Below are 14279 nucleotides of genomic sequence, written 5' to 3'. Positions count from 1 at the left end.
GCCATGTCTCCTTTCATTCCAGTTGTGGCAAAGTCAATTCTTACTCCCGGAAACCATTTTAACTCTGTTTTCTGTTATCTGAAAAACTCGTAGATTTGTTTCATCAGTCTGTTCCTGTCCGCCGTCATTAAGTGTTCAGCGGCCCCGAGTTCGATTCCCGGCCGGGTCAGGGGTTTTTAATTGTAAATGATTAATTAATATCCCTGGCCTGGGGACTGAGTGTTTGTGTCGTTGTTAACGTTCCTTTCCTCACATTCAACCTTCTACATTTCCGCAATTCCAATTACACGTAGGTTCATATCATATGGTGCAAGTAGTGGCAAAATATCTCTAGAGGTCGACGCCACGAACAAATATTTAAAATAAAAAACAGTGCCGTGCCCTTCTCTCCTTCATCAGTTCAACCACTCCATCTATCATCTGGTACAATTATTTTGTTAGGTCGAAGTCATCCTCCTGCCCCCCCTCTTCCTCATTGTACATGTATGGGTCCATGATTTTGCTAATCGCCTTTCTTTTTCTTTCTTTTTAATGTCTTCCATCCCACCTTTTCCTATCATATCCGATGTTTCCGCTACTTACTATCATTCGGTTTCCCGACTGTGTCTGTGTGTCTTAACAGCCCCATCTTGTTGTAGGTGTCCTTCGTTAATTGATAGAGTTCCTTTGTCTCACCGTGCTTGCATTATATTTTTTCCAAGCTGTTCTCGTGTACATTTTTCTTTCTCCTAGGCACTTGGAGCTCTTGACTCTTCCTTCTTTTAAACTCCAAACTGTTTGGGGCTCTATTTTTATTTAAGATAGGGCTAAATGGTTCCCCTTGAATAGAGATTAATAAATAGAAGCATTTATTTCATTTCTTTATGCCACATATTCATTAGTCAATTCAGTTTTACTTCCAGCTAATTACTAGGTATTATAATATTAACAGATATAATTTAAACATTAATTTTGGCATTACTTTCATTATTGTTTACTTTTTAACTTGTACGTTCTTTTGTGACTTGTCGTTAATTGCCATTATATTTAAATTAATAATGTTGTTATGTGTAAGAGAGGGCCAGGAACCGTATTTTATATATTTTTAAGTAATAAATAAACAGGTAAATAGATGAAAGAAAGAAAGAAAGAAAGAAAGAAAGAAAGAAAGAAAGAAAGTGTCACAGTGGATGATTGAGTATATAGGGGTTTTAAGATTATAATGCAGCGAGGTTTTCAGCCTCTCATGTTCATTAAATGAAGAGGAGGTATCTCTCCATAAGAATAAGGGTATCTACTAAAGAAAATAGCATGAGAGACTCCTTACGCCGTGAAAAACTAAAGTAGCTCGGAGTCGAAGAAGAACAAGGATCGGTTCCAGGAAGACGAACAGTATAGTACAATTGGCCCTGGTGGTGGTGGTGGTGGTGGTGGTGGTGGTGGTGGTGATTATTGTTTTAAGAGGAAGTACAACTAGGCAACCATCCTCTACATAACATTAATCAGAGAGAAAACTGGAAGGGATCCCAGACTTCGAAAAATGAAGGCATCCGTCAAAGGAAGATAAGGGCCACGAAGGGCGTGAAAATGAGACTCCCTAGGCCTCGCAACCTAATACCGTCGGGGTGGGAAAAGAACACGTGTTGTTCAAGGGAAGTCGGATAGGATAGATTAAAGTGAGGAGCAAAGCACAAGTTGAAGCCATGTCAGGATTCACTTGAGGGCCCCGTGGTCGCCAACCCACGTTCCCAAGAGATCCCGGGGCCCCTTTTAGTCGCCTCTTACGACAGGCAGAGGATACCGTGGGTGTTATTCTACCGCCCCCAACCACAGGGAGAAATTGGCCCAGTAGGCGTGATTGAGCAAGAAATGAAGACTCAATCTCATTTTAAACCATTACGGAATATTTTAAACATAATTTCGTAAATACTGTATATATTTTTATATGTTGAAAAAAAACATAAAGCACTCGTAGTTTAGTTTCACGCCTGTTGTTATGTAATAATTAAAAACTGAGTTTAACCATCGTCGCCTTGTTCTGTGTCTACTTCTCGTAGGCCTACTCTCCCGATGTCCAATCCATTATTATTCTCTTTGGTAACTTATTCTGCTCCATTAGCCTTATATGACCGAAGCCAGTTGATAGGTACAGCTTCATCCATCCAGTTTATTCCTAAGCCTTTATCTTCTCATTTCGAGTACATTTCTGCCATTCTTCTAATCCGTTTGTCTAAATTATGTGTATGTGCTTCTTTGTTTGTAACACTAACAATGTACCCGTTATTTTGGTTTTCATTGAGTAAAACCTTCAAAACACATTTTTTTCCTGGAAAACTGTTGAGAGTTAGGAAGAAAATACGTGAACTTTTGCTAGTAAATTGAGTTGTAAGTATACTTGGTAGCCCCCCTCTTATAATACGACTAATCTTACTCACTTTTTAAAGGTCCCAGGAGTACTTTTTCCTCTCACTTACATGGCATCGTTGAGACAGCGTGATAGTAAGGATCCTATATGTTAACTGAAGATACCACATTTGAGCTTGGAAAATTTTTGCTCGAAAAATCTTGTATTCCTTGCGTGAAAGAAAGATAGATATGACAAACAGGCGAACAGCCTAACATTCATATTTATATACTACTAAGAGTTATGGCTCTTCGTAGATTTTGGAATCCTGACTGTTTATGTAAGGGAGTAATTTTAAAATCTTGAGATTCGCAGGTAGTATCAACGAAGTATGTTCTAGAATAAACTAGTCTGGATAATGCCTTCGACAGATGTAAAGTACTTGTTTTGGACAAAATTTGTATCGACATGTGCTCAGGACAGTATTTGTTTGATTACTTCGAAACTGTTCAAGCAGCAGGAATCCTATTAATGTTGATATCATCTTTCTGTTACAGGAAGTAACTCAGGTATGCTCAGAAGCTGGCTCCTCCAAGCATCGGCGCTATGAAGGCGGTGGAGACGCTGCCGTCGCAGCCGGGGACTGGGGACGGTGAAGCACTGCTTATGGCGCAGCAAACGTCTAGTGTCCCGGATCTACCTTCCAGAGGCGGCCTTGTGAGCTACACCAACCCACAGGCTGTCCTCGTGCAGCTGGATCCCAGCGTGATTAATAATGGAAAAGTTGAACCTCTCGTGAATGGTGGTAGAACAATTGATGTACTGGTCAACGGCAAACTCTCAAGTCCAGTAATTAGATCTGAAGAAACGAATCTCCCAAAAACTGAACAGTCTTTGTACTCGAAATGTAATGGTGATGTTCGTCATACAGAATCAGATACAATCATAGCTAACGGTAGGTTAGAGGAAAGGTACAGTGATAAAATAATTATTCAAAATGGAATTGCCAGAAACAAACCCAATGGAGATTGCGTTGATTACCTCAAAGAGATTCATTTACCCAATGGTGATAATACAAACATAGCTGAAGAAATTTCCGCACCTGTGGAAAACGTACAAAGTGACACAACTGCAGCTAGAAGGCCAGAGAGCCTTATCTTGTCTCCCCCGGAAAGTTGCGATACCAGCCCTATAATTCCAAATGGTATTGGTAGGTTCCAAGAAAGTCTTCCAAGAATAAATGGTCTGATGAACGGATCTTCGTGCTACCCTACTGAAGATTGTGTTGATGGCGATTCAAGCGATTTGCGCCACAATTTGATCAATGGTGTTCCAAACTGCGAGTCGCCGACTGCGCATTGGGACCGAGCTGTCGCAGAGGTCAAAGAACAGGCGTTCGCGCGCTTGCAAGAAGAGCTCCGGAAGGCGCATCAGGAGCTGAGGCTGAGGGACGAGGAGGTTACAAGACTGAGCCGCATTCGTGAGGAAGTGGAGTCAGAACTGGAGGAGCTCACGGCCAGCCTTTTCCAGGTAAGTTGACATTTACTCTCTGTTCAGTAACACAAGTACTAGTTGATCTGTACATCGGGTTCTCGAGCCAAATATACTGCAAAGAAAATCTTTCCACGTAAAGAAGTGCTTTGTCTTCGCAGAACGTTGAAAGAAAATAGCATTATTTGCTTGTTGTTCATGGCCTTCCTTAGTTGCAGAAATGTGCCTAGTCCAAACCAGATGTATACTAATTTTTTGTCGTGATGTTCTTCAATGAGCCGGACCACGGTTTCCATTTATCGGTTATGAACGATGACTCCCTTGACCGTCACTTACCACCGAGAACACCTCGAAAAATTTTATCGCGATAAATGTTTAATAGAGAGGCGCAAGAACATCACCTTGGCGAGCTCATTTGATTATCAAGTCGTTTTCTCACAACTGTTGAATCCACTCTTACGGAAAGTGCAGGATGTTAAAAATGAAGTGGAGCATTGTGGACGATCAAATAAAGTATTGATGAGTACATAAACACAATTTAATGTTGTTGACTAAACTAAATGTTATAATGGAATTGAACTACTGTGTAAAGGCAATTAATTCTATGCATTTCTTTATGTGGAAATTAACGTGGTTTTTTTTACGTTTAAAATCACTGTTCTTCGTTCATCTCAACTTATTTTTATTACTTCAGACCGATTCTGTCTGCATGGAACTGTACCGGTATTAGATGTGGTGGTGGTGGTGGTGGGGGGGGGGGGGGATTTGTCCAGGTGTTTTAACTACGTTAAGATCACCAATGGTTTCTGTTCAAGGAGATGTATAAAGACCTAGAAGTCCCAAGGCGCAATGCCCAGTTGATATGGTGAGTGCTTAAACATCCCATGTGTCCTTGTGTTTTTCGAAAAAACTGCTCTGTAGTAGTAGCTCCTTCTGTTCAGGTTTGTTCGTGAAGCACACGACCGATTCGATCATCTGATTGTGTGAGAGTATTTCTAAAGTGATTTTTAGAATCCCACCAGGTATAGAGTCTGGTTTGTTCGTACAGTCATTCCACCGGCGCCAGTGACGGAGAGGTTAGCATTCTTATACTCAAGATCGCAGATTCAATCCTGGCTGAAGTCGGTCGATTTTTGAAGATGGGAAAATCCATAGCACGCAATGTCGTTCGTGTTGGCAAGTAAGAGAACCCTAATGAACACAAAATCCTTTCAGCTGTCTATTCAGACTAGGTAGAGCTTCGATTTCGTTCACAGAAGCGCGCTGATTGTAATTAATTATAGGGGTGCGGCTTGTTGTGAGAATGGAACGTCGAAATTTACTACACAGTTGCACAGGTGGCGTCGATCCTGATGTGCATTTCTGCAGCTGAGACCATACGATATTATTATTATTATTATTATTATTATTATTATTATTATTATTATTATTATTATTATTATTATTATTATTGAGAGGCATAACAGCATCGTCTTCAGCCCCTAATGAACAACGTTATCGATATCTGAACAGGAGTGGCAGTTCTTGTCGTGACTGCTTTCAGTCGAGAAGGCAGATCAGTGACGACAATTTTGAATTGGTTAATATGAGAGCGATTGACTGATGATGATTACTGTTTAAGAAGGTTAACATGTAGGTCATCAGTCTCATTGGGGAGCAACGATTACTGTAAGTGCGAGTACATGTAGGCATGTGACTACCGATTACCTAATAGAGAAAGACAAGTGCTCACGTGGGTGAAGGAATAGATTGTTCCTCGTCACAGCATGTGAACGCATTCCTTAAGCTACGGTTGCAGTGCATGCATATTTTGACTAGGACATATTCTGAGCGGTTCTGACTATGCCGTCCGAACTTTTCGCCGTAGTTAAAGGTTACATTGAATGCATAATCTGACAAAGCATATCGCTATTCTCAACATGAAGGACGTTGATGATTTGTACTTTTTGGATAGTCGTACATATGTTAGGGCATTTTACAGATTCTGATTTGTGCTATTCACATTATCGTTGTGGGTCATTTCATTTTACAGAGTAGTATGTGTCTTTCTAATAATGTGGGTTTCATTTAGAATTCAGGATCCTCGTGGTCATTCAAAATTTGTGAACTGATGTTTTGTTATATATATATTTTTAAACGAAGGAACTGAACACGTGAATGAATGGTTTGCTTCAAGAGAAATTAGCGGTTAATACCACATGATATTCCCTACACTTTTGAATCCGTATTTCAGAAGGCACGAAAACATTCTACTATATTCTTCGCTCTTAAACTATTTTATCAGTACTGCCTGTGAATTGCGGTTTCAATACAGTATTCGTTAGTAATTAATGGGTATTCAGTTCATTGTACTCCTGATACTATGTGTAATTTCCCATTTTGGTAAAAAAAAAATGAATGCTTTTGCCATTCGCGTCTATTCTTTTACTTATTTCTCCCCAATTTATACAAGATTTACATTTACTTTTTTTTTTTTTTTTTGCTAGTTGCTTTACGTCGCACCGACACAGATAGGTCTTATGGCGACGAAGGGACAGGGAAGGGCTAGGAGTGGGAGGGAAGCGGCCGTGGCCTTAATTAAGGTACAGCCCCAGCATTTGCCTGGTGTGAAAATGGGAAACCACGGAAAACCATCTTCAGGGCTGCCGACAGTGGGGTTCGAACCTACTATCTCCCGAATATTGGATACCGGCCGCACTTAAGCGACTGTAGCTATCGAGCTCGGTTTACATTTATTTAGGAACAACATCCTGTATTTACAGGCTGTCATATAAACAAGGTAAAACATATCAAATTTAATCAGTACAGACCTATTAACTGAAAAACTCTAAATTATAAGGAAGATATGGTAAACGGTAATTAGTGCGGCATTTCTCTGTTGAGGTAATTGTCCTTCATATCCCTCCTGCCGGTTTTAAATTTCTGGCAGTACCGGGAATCGAAATCGGGCCCCTGAGGGCAGTAGCCAATAACACTAGCCGTTACGCTACGAAGGCGAACACGGTCCTTGATTATCGGATGACATTTTATCAACACGAAGTATAACGACTTTCTTGATTCCTCTCGAATTCTCCCCCTTTTTCGGAGAGTGTGACATCACTTACAGCAGAAGACTAACATTAGTTAGATCACCCTTCTTACTCGAATTCGATTTCTTGCGTGATAACTGATAAACACGGTGAAAGTGATAACGCAAGAGAACGTTCTTGTTTGAATAACAAGAGTGAGCACCTTTTCAACTCATTCTTGGTTGGGGATGGTTTCAGTCACTATTAATTTATCAAAGCATAATGTACAGCTGTCCGACTCTTTGGCTGAATGATCAGCGTACTTGCCTTCGGTTCAGAGGGTTCCGGGTTCGATTCCCGGCCGGGTCGGGGATTTCAACCTTCATCGGTTAATACCATTGGCTCGGGGGCTGGGTGTTTGTGCTTTCCCTGACATCCCTGTAACTCACACACCACACATAACACTATCCTCCACCACAATAACACGCAGTTACCTACACATGGCAGATGCCGCCCACCCTCACCGGAGGGTCTGCCTTACAAGGGCTGCACTCGGCTAGAAATAGCCACACGAAATTATTATTATTATTATTATTATTATTATTATTATTATTATTATTATTATTATTATTATGTACAGCTGAATGATACCGTCTTATCTATTTTACCAAGCGACGAATTAAAAGTAAAATATGACTGTTTTGTAATACAAACTTTATAAAAAAATTATCTTGTCAATGAACTACAATTTCCACGCCCTCTCAAGGTAGGATAAATCCACACGACTTAACATTTGTAAAATCGTCTGTAACTGTATCAACAAACTAACCTAACCCGATGGCACTACAGCGCTGAAGGGTCGTGGCCTACAAAGCGACCACTGCTCAGCCCGAAGGCCTGCAGATTACGAGGTGTCGTGTGGTCAGCACGACGAATCCTCTCGGACTATATCTAATAAAAGGAAATAAATGGAAAGGGAAATAAAAGAAAGCAAAAGAAAGAACGGAAACAAATTTACATCTTCGTCAAGAGGCCCACTCCCGTGCAGTACTCGCTAACCTGTGCATTCCCTTCAGTCATCTCGTTCTACTTATTACCCCCTTCCATAGCAATCCCGAACCTCCTGCCAGAGAGAGGGTTGTCCGCTCCACCCCTTCAGGATGAGAAATTAGAACAATTCATGCAAGTACAAATTTTGATAACAAAGATAAAACAAGTAAATAGCAAAATAAATGTAAGGAAAGTAGGGTTTTTTTATAATGTCCCGTTTTCTTATTGTTTACGGATTTCATTCTCACTTAAACCTTTCTCTTTTACAACTCTGGATATTTCATACCATCTTGAAAAACATTGACTACGTAACATACAGATTATTGTAAGCGTGGAGAGCAATTTTCTGTGACAATGCAATAAAAAAACAAAGAAAGTAAATGGAGTGAATGAAATATGAATGCTGGTGTAGTACGACTCATGTTAGATTTGTGAAACCAAACTGAATTCTGTTATAATTATTCCGTTACCGGAGATATTTTAAAACTTTATGTTTTGAAATGTATACACGTGATTAGGACAAACAGTCATCCACTTGAAAGAGCAGGAGACTGACGATTCAAATGGCTATCGTTAATGTAATTAGGCTACATTCTCTACTGAACCTGAGGGTGAAAAGTTATCAAAGATTCACAATGTGTGTTTAACTTCTTCGAATAGAGTAAACTTCGCGAATACGAAAATATGTAGCATGCGTAGGCTATGTTCCTGCAAATAAAGTGTATATTTGCTATTTAAATATGGTGGCACTACTTCCACTGCCCCTAAGCTGTCTGCTAACATTACATCTCCAAAGATTACATTTTGAATTATTTAAGTACACTTTTATAGGAAGCCATTAGAGCTAAATCAATCAAACTCAGTATAATTCTTTAGTTGCCTAAATGCTACAAGGAAGACTTTAAAAAATACATTTTTCTCTAAAATATTAATAGTATGGGACTAACGGGCTTCCATATTTTTAAACTTTATCTTTGAGAGCCCATTTTAATAGGGTTAAATATTTTTTGGGTATACTTGTATTGTAGGTACTAGTGTACTAGCCTTGATGTACAATTTCCATATGGCTCGTTAAGTAATACCTACGGTCGAAATTGTACCTAAAATTGTTGCGGAGTTTATAAATGTGATTTGTTGCTACTTGCATGCCTGTTGGTGAACTAAGCGATACAGATCGTTGATATTATGCATGCATTTTCTCTAGTTGATTTCAAAAGATGAGCAAAGTTTAGCAGTCTTGTAACAAATCATTCATAAGATATTAACCTACAAAATGGGCGTTAAAACGTGCAGCTTTTATGGCCATCTGCCCTTAAAAATAATTTCCAACAACAAGATTGGGCATTGTGATCAACATTTTGACATCATCATTATTATTATTATTATTATTATTATTATTATTATTATTATTATTATTATTATTATTATTGAGTGCACTAAAAGAGGGACAGTTTAATTGTACTTGGGCTTTTCTGAGGTCTGTAAAGGGATTTTCCTTTCTTGGCACCTGCCGGCACTGCACAACAGCGACAATTCATATCGGAAGCAATAGGACTGTACAGTACTAGTCCATAGACGAACATTAATTGATCACAATTTATGTATCAGAATTTGCTGTCATATATACAGTATGACCTCGCCTCAGTGGAAGACTTGTTTAAAATTCCTTCTCACACTGGTGGCCGGAAACCAAAAGAATGTTACAGATAAGTCGTGTAAGAACTAGCAAACCACATTCAACATTACATTAAAGTTTCCTATTTTGGGATGTCACTTTTAAGCAAAGGTTAATCTCAAATTTATTCTGAACTATATTTGAATTTTACTCCCTAGAAGTCATTAGCCTAACTAGCTTACATTCTGTCCTGAATTTCAGGACTGAATGAACTGTTTCATCGCGTGAGAGAATACGAGATGCATCCCACAATGTGCATATGTAATATGGGTTGCCTAAACCTTGATATATCAGAAGACTGGGCAGCCCAGATGCTGGTTAGCTCCTGAAAACACCACCGTCCTAAGTATGAAAACAATATTAACATTTACATTTCCGTTAAAATAATGTCTTAATTCATTTAACTGATCATAGAAGGCAAGATAGAAGGGAAACGTGGACGTAGGCGAAGATTACCCTGGAAGCGGAAACCTTCGATAGTGGTTCGACATTCGCGATACGGAAAATCTGATACGGTAATCACAAGCAGTGGCGTATGCTGGGATCAAGGCCTGGGCTACCGCTAGACTTAGGTTACCACCCCCCCCTGCCCTCTCTCTTTTTAAATGTTTATTCTCTACAGCTGATTTAGTGAACGTATTTAGATTTCTATCGTTCTCATTTGAGGCTTGGGCTTTACCGGTAGCCTTGGTAGCCCTCAGTCTACGCCACTGGTCATAAGATAGGGAAAATTACTCTGTGATGGTCGCCAGCCTTCTGTGAGGAGGAGGAGGAGGAAGAGGAGTAGTAGTAGGAGGAGGAAGAGGAGGAATTTCTATGCCGAAATTAGACTTTTAGGCCTTTTTTAAGACTTATCCACTTACGGCGGCTTTCATTACTCTTCTCTCTATTCCTATATTCAGTTTATGATCGTAGGAGGAGAATGTTCTTTGCGTAGCAGTGAATTATTCGCAAGCCACGAGTCTTAATGTTAAACTGTGTTTGCGAAACCTCTTCTCGCCGAACCGCTCTAATAGAATGTTAATTTCCTAAACGTATTATGATGCGTATCCTAATGTGTGAATACGTGCTGCAGTGATTCATTGAGATTCCTTCACGTTTAAGGTTCGAGAATTTACTGCTTGAGTGAATTTTGGTAGAGTATATTGAAGACAAGAGCCTCGAATAAGCATCAGAATTGCTGTTTTTTTCTGGAACAGGTGCTGTAGTCCCCTCATTATCCAACAAGTCAGTTCTTCTTGGCCTTTTCCCAACTACATGGAGTCGGCACTATATGTGGATTAAGTCCAGTTTTATGACCGGATGCCTTTCCTGACATCAACCGTATGTTTCACTGTTGCGTGTTTCTGCGGCGGTTTGTAGTGTGATATGTTGTACGTAAATGAAAATGTGTATTAAGGTGGCACAAACATCCAGCCCCCGGGCTAGAGGAATTAACCAGACGTAGTTAAAATCCCTGATCCAGCTGGGAATTGAACCCCGAGATCCTGTCAACCGAAGGCCAATACGGGCAATTCCATCAAGGAGCCTGTCCAACAAGTCATTTGCAAGTCAAAATTGTAAAGTTCTACATAAATTAATATTTTCTTTTGTCTCTCACAGTGATGGTTAATTTTCTTTTGCCACAAGCGATATAATGTTGCACTAACAGAGATATGATTTATGTAGCAACGGGCTAGACTTAGTGGCCATGGCTTGATGTGGAAATGGGAAAACCATGAAAAACCATTTTTAGTGTTGCGATGGTGGTTTCAGGCTTACTATCTTCCGAAAGTAAGCTTAATGCTGCACAGCCCGCCCCGTGCAGCCAGATCACTCGGTAGTGTTTGTCTTTTAGGGAGCTAAACACCGCTATTATTTGCTCTCCATAATAAAGGGCTAATCGAAGGAGTAATAGTTCCCCCATTCAAAGAAGGAGGGTGTCAGCTAAGGTATTCATATACGTTTGAAATGACGTATTTTGACGGAATTTTCACTTGATATCACTGTACAAAGAACTGCATGGTTTCTTTCGATTTTTAAATACACGTTTGGAGCTCTTTGTTACAGATTAGCTCTCAACAGATGGCTCCACGTGCCTATTTTTGTATGTACAGCAGTAAAAGTAGTGGTAATAGTAGTTTCCATGGTTAGTATAATTAATATGTTTTGAGTGAAAATATTGTACCGTTTCCTGTTTACTTGTCTACTTTTGGGTGTACATTCGTTATTATGAACTCTAAATATGAAAATACGAAAAAGAAAAAATGGTGTCAAATTTTCCTTTGCAAAAATCAAATGATCATAAATATGTTTTTCAGTTAATGAAACTCAAATTGATAACGATTAACCTATTTGCATCATATGAATTGTTTTCGAGAGACACCTGTATGGAATTTGGAGTCGACAAGTGTAGGTATGGCCATCCATAAATACTTCACATCACAGCCTACAAGATCACATCGACCATCTGCACCCTAACACCCCTCTTTGATAATATGTCTCCGTCATGCCTATCCATCAATACTTCACATCACAGCCTACAAGATTACATCAACCATCTGTACCCTAACATCACAGCCTGCATTATCACATCGACCATCTGTACCCTAACATCACAACCTGCATTATCACATCGACCATCTGTGCCCTAACATCACAGCCTGCAATATCACATCGACCATATGTACCCTAACATCACAGCCTGCAATATCACATCGACCATCTGTACCCTAACACCCCTCTTTGATAATGTCTCTCAGTCATGCAGTACTTCACATCACAGCCTACAAGATTACATCGATCATCTGTACCCTAACATCACAGCCTGCAATATCACATCGACCATCTGCACCTTAACACCCCTCTTTGATGATATGTCTCTCAGTCATGCAGTACTTCACATCACAGCCTACAAGATCACATCGACCATCTGTACCCTAATAGCACAGTCTGCAATATCACATCGACCATCTGTACCCTAACACCCCTCTTCGATAATATGCCTCTGTCATGCCTATCCATCAGTACTTCACATCACAGCCTGCACGGTTGCTACGTAACATCTCGTCACACATTTTGTACTGCTAATTTCGTGACGAAAATTTTCAGACGACTCCCAGCCATAAGAAATATTTGTCAGTTTCGTGGTGTTTCTAGCACAACCCGAGTCAGGATGCCCCGTTTAGTGAAGAATACTGCAATCATTCTTTTCTTCAGTGACCTTGACTTTCGCACAGTCACAAGAGTACCCTCATCTTCAAACAGCCACACCTTGTTCTGGGATTTTGTTGGGACATCGTAATAATAAAGCCAAGTTTCGTCACCTGTAACGATGCTATTGATGTTATGGGAAGTCCCATTTTCAAACTGTTTTAGCATTTTTCGGCACCATTTCACTCGATGTGCCCTTTGTTCCTCTGAAAGTGCATGGGGCACCCAAAGGGAACAAACCTTTCTAACATGGAGATGGTCGTGTAGAATTGAATTAATAGCTTGTGCAGGGATGTGGAGGGTCTCTTTACCTGCCAATATTTCAACCGCCTCTCTTGCTGCAACTTTTTCCTCACAGCTTCAATGTTTTCCTCAGTCACTGATTCAGACGGTCGCCCAGAACGAGGATCGTCTTCAACCACAAAATCTTCCCTCTGGAACTCTTTGTACCAGCGGAAAATTGTTGTCCGATGTGGGCAGTCTTTCCCCAGCACAGGAGTCATTTCCTACAGGCACTGGTCAACAGTTAATCCACGAGCAAAATTGTAGCGGATAATTGCGCGATATTCACCTTTAGACCACACTGGCATCTTAACTTGCTTTCAATCCCACTGCTTGGTAACAACTGGTGTGAAGGTCGCGCCTTCCTGTCTTCTAGACCGGTTTTCATCCCTCTTTTAATCCCTCACCATAACAGGGGTGTCCAGCCAACCGTTTATGCGTATTGCAAAACTTTCCTAGTGCCCTTTGTACAAATAGACTAGCAGAACGTAGCCTACCTGTCGTGGATTGACCGATAGTTGGCGATGCCACTGACTTATGTTTCTACCCAACGTTAACGTGTAAGCTGTCATGTCTAAGATGGTGGTGGTGGTGGTGGTGGTGGTGGTTATTGTTTTAAGAGGAAGTACATCTACGTAGATAACCATCTTCATTAACGCTAATCAGAGAGAAAAATGGAAGGGGTCCGACATTTCAAAAAATAAAGGTATCGGCCAAGAAAGACAAGGGCTACGAAGGACTTGAACATGAAAGATTCCCTCGGCCTCCATACGTAATACAGTCGGGGTCGGAAAAGAACCACAGTTGACCAAGGGAGGTTGGATAGGACAGATGAAAGTGAGGAGCCTGACGTCTAAGTTACTGGTAACTCTGAGAATTGGTTCCCAAAGATCTCTTTGTATACAATATTGGTCGTCAAACCACCTAGGGCAAGAACCCAGCCGAACAGCGCGCGGCCAACGATTTTCCTGGAACATGTGTTTTAACTCGAAAAGAGTAATTTCCTGGAGAACCGTTGGAGTTACAAAGAAAATGCGTATAACTTTTTTTTGTAGAAAAGTGATAAGTTACATGTTTTACTGCGAACTTTGGTGTCATTCCAACTCCATGCTAAAATAAAATACGTCGGTGATTTCTTTAAGACGAGCATTCTGTAAGGTAATTGATATTGTACTGATTACTTGCTGAAAAAGTTATTTGTAATTGATTAAACTATATCTTGAGTAACTGTAATTCAACCCCCCCCCCCCCCCATTTT

General features: G+C 40.3%; 1 protein-coding gene across 5 annotated transcripts in view; it reads left to right on the top strand.

The window, feature by feature from the left end:
• Positions 1 to 14279, top strand: part of LOC136866122 (guanine nucleotide exchange factor for Rab-3A) — a 674264-nt gene that overhangs the window by 625495 nt on the left and 34490 nt on the right. For all 5 annotated transcript variants that reach the window (XM_067142812.2, XM_067142813.2, XM_067142811.2 and 2 more), the window contains one exon: positions 2881 to 3853. In XM_067142812.2, coding sequence (XP_066998913.2) covers positions 2930 to 3853 — 924 coding nt within the window. In that variant the 5' untranslated portion in view covers positions 2881 to 2929. The remainder of the gene's footprint in view (positions 1 to 2880; positions 3854 to 14279) is intronic.

The sequence above is a fragment of the Anabrus simplex genome, chromosome 3, assembly GCF_040414725.1.
Source record: "Anabrus simplex isolate iqAnaSimp1 chromosome 3, ASM4041472v1, whole genome shotgun sequence".
Lineage (NCBI taxonomy): Eukaryota > Metazoa > Arthropoda > Insecta > Orthoptera > Tettigoniidae > Anabrus > Anabrus simplex.
Note: the sequence above shows the minus strand (reverse complement) of the source record. Positions and strands in the feature narration are given on the sequence as shown.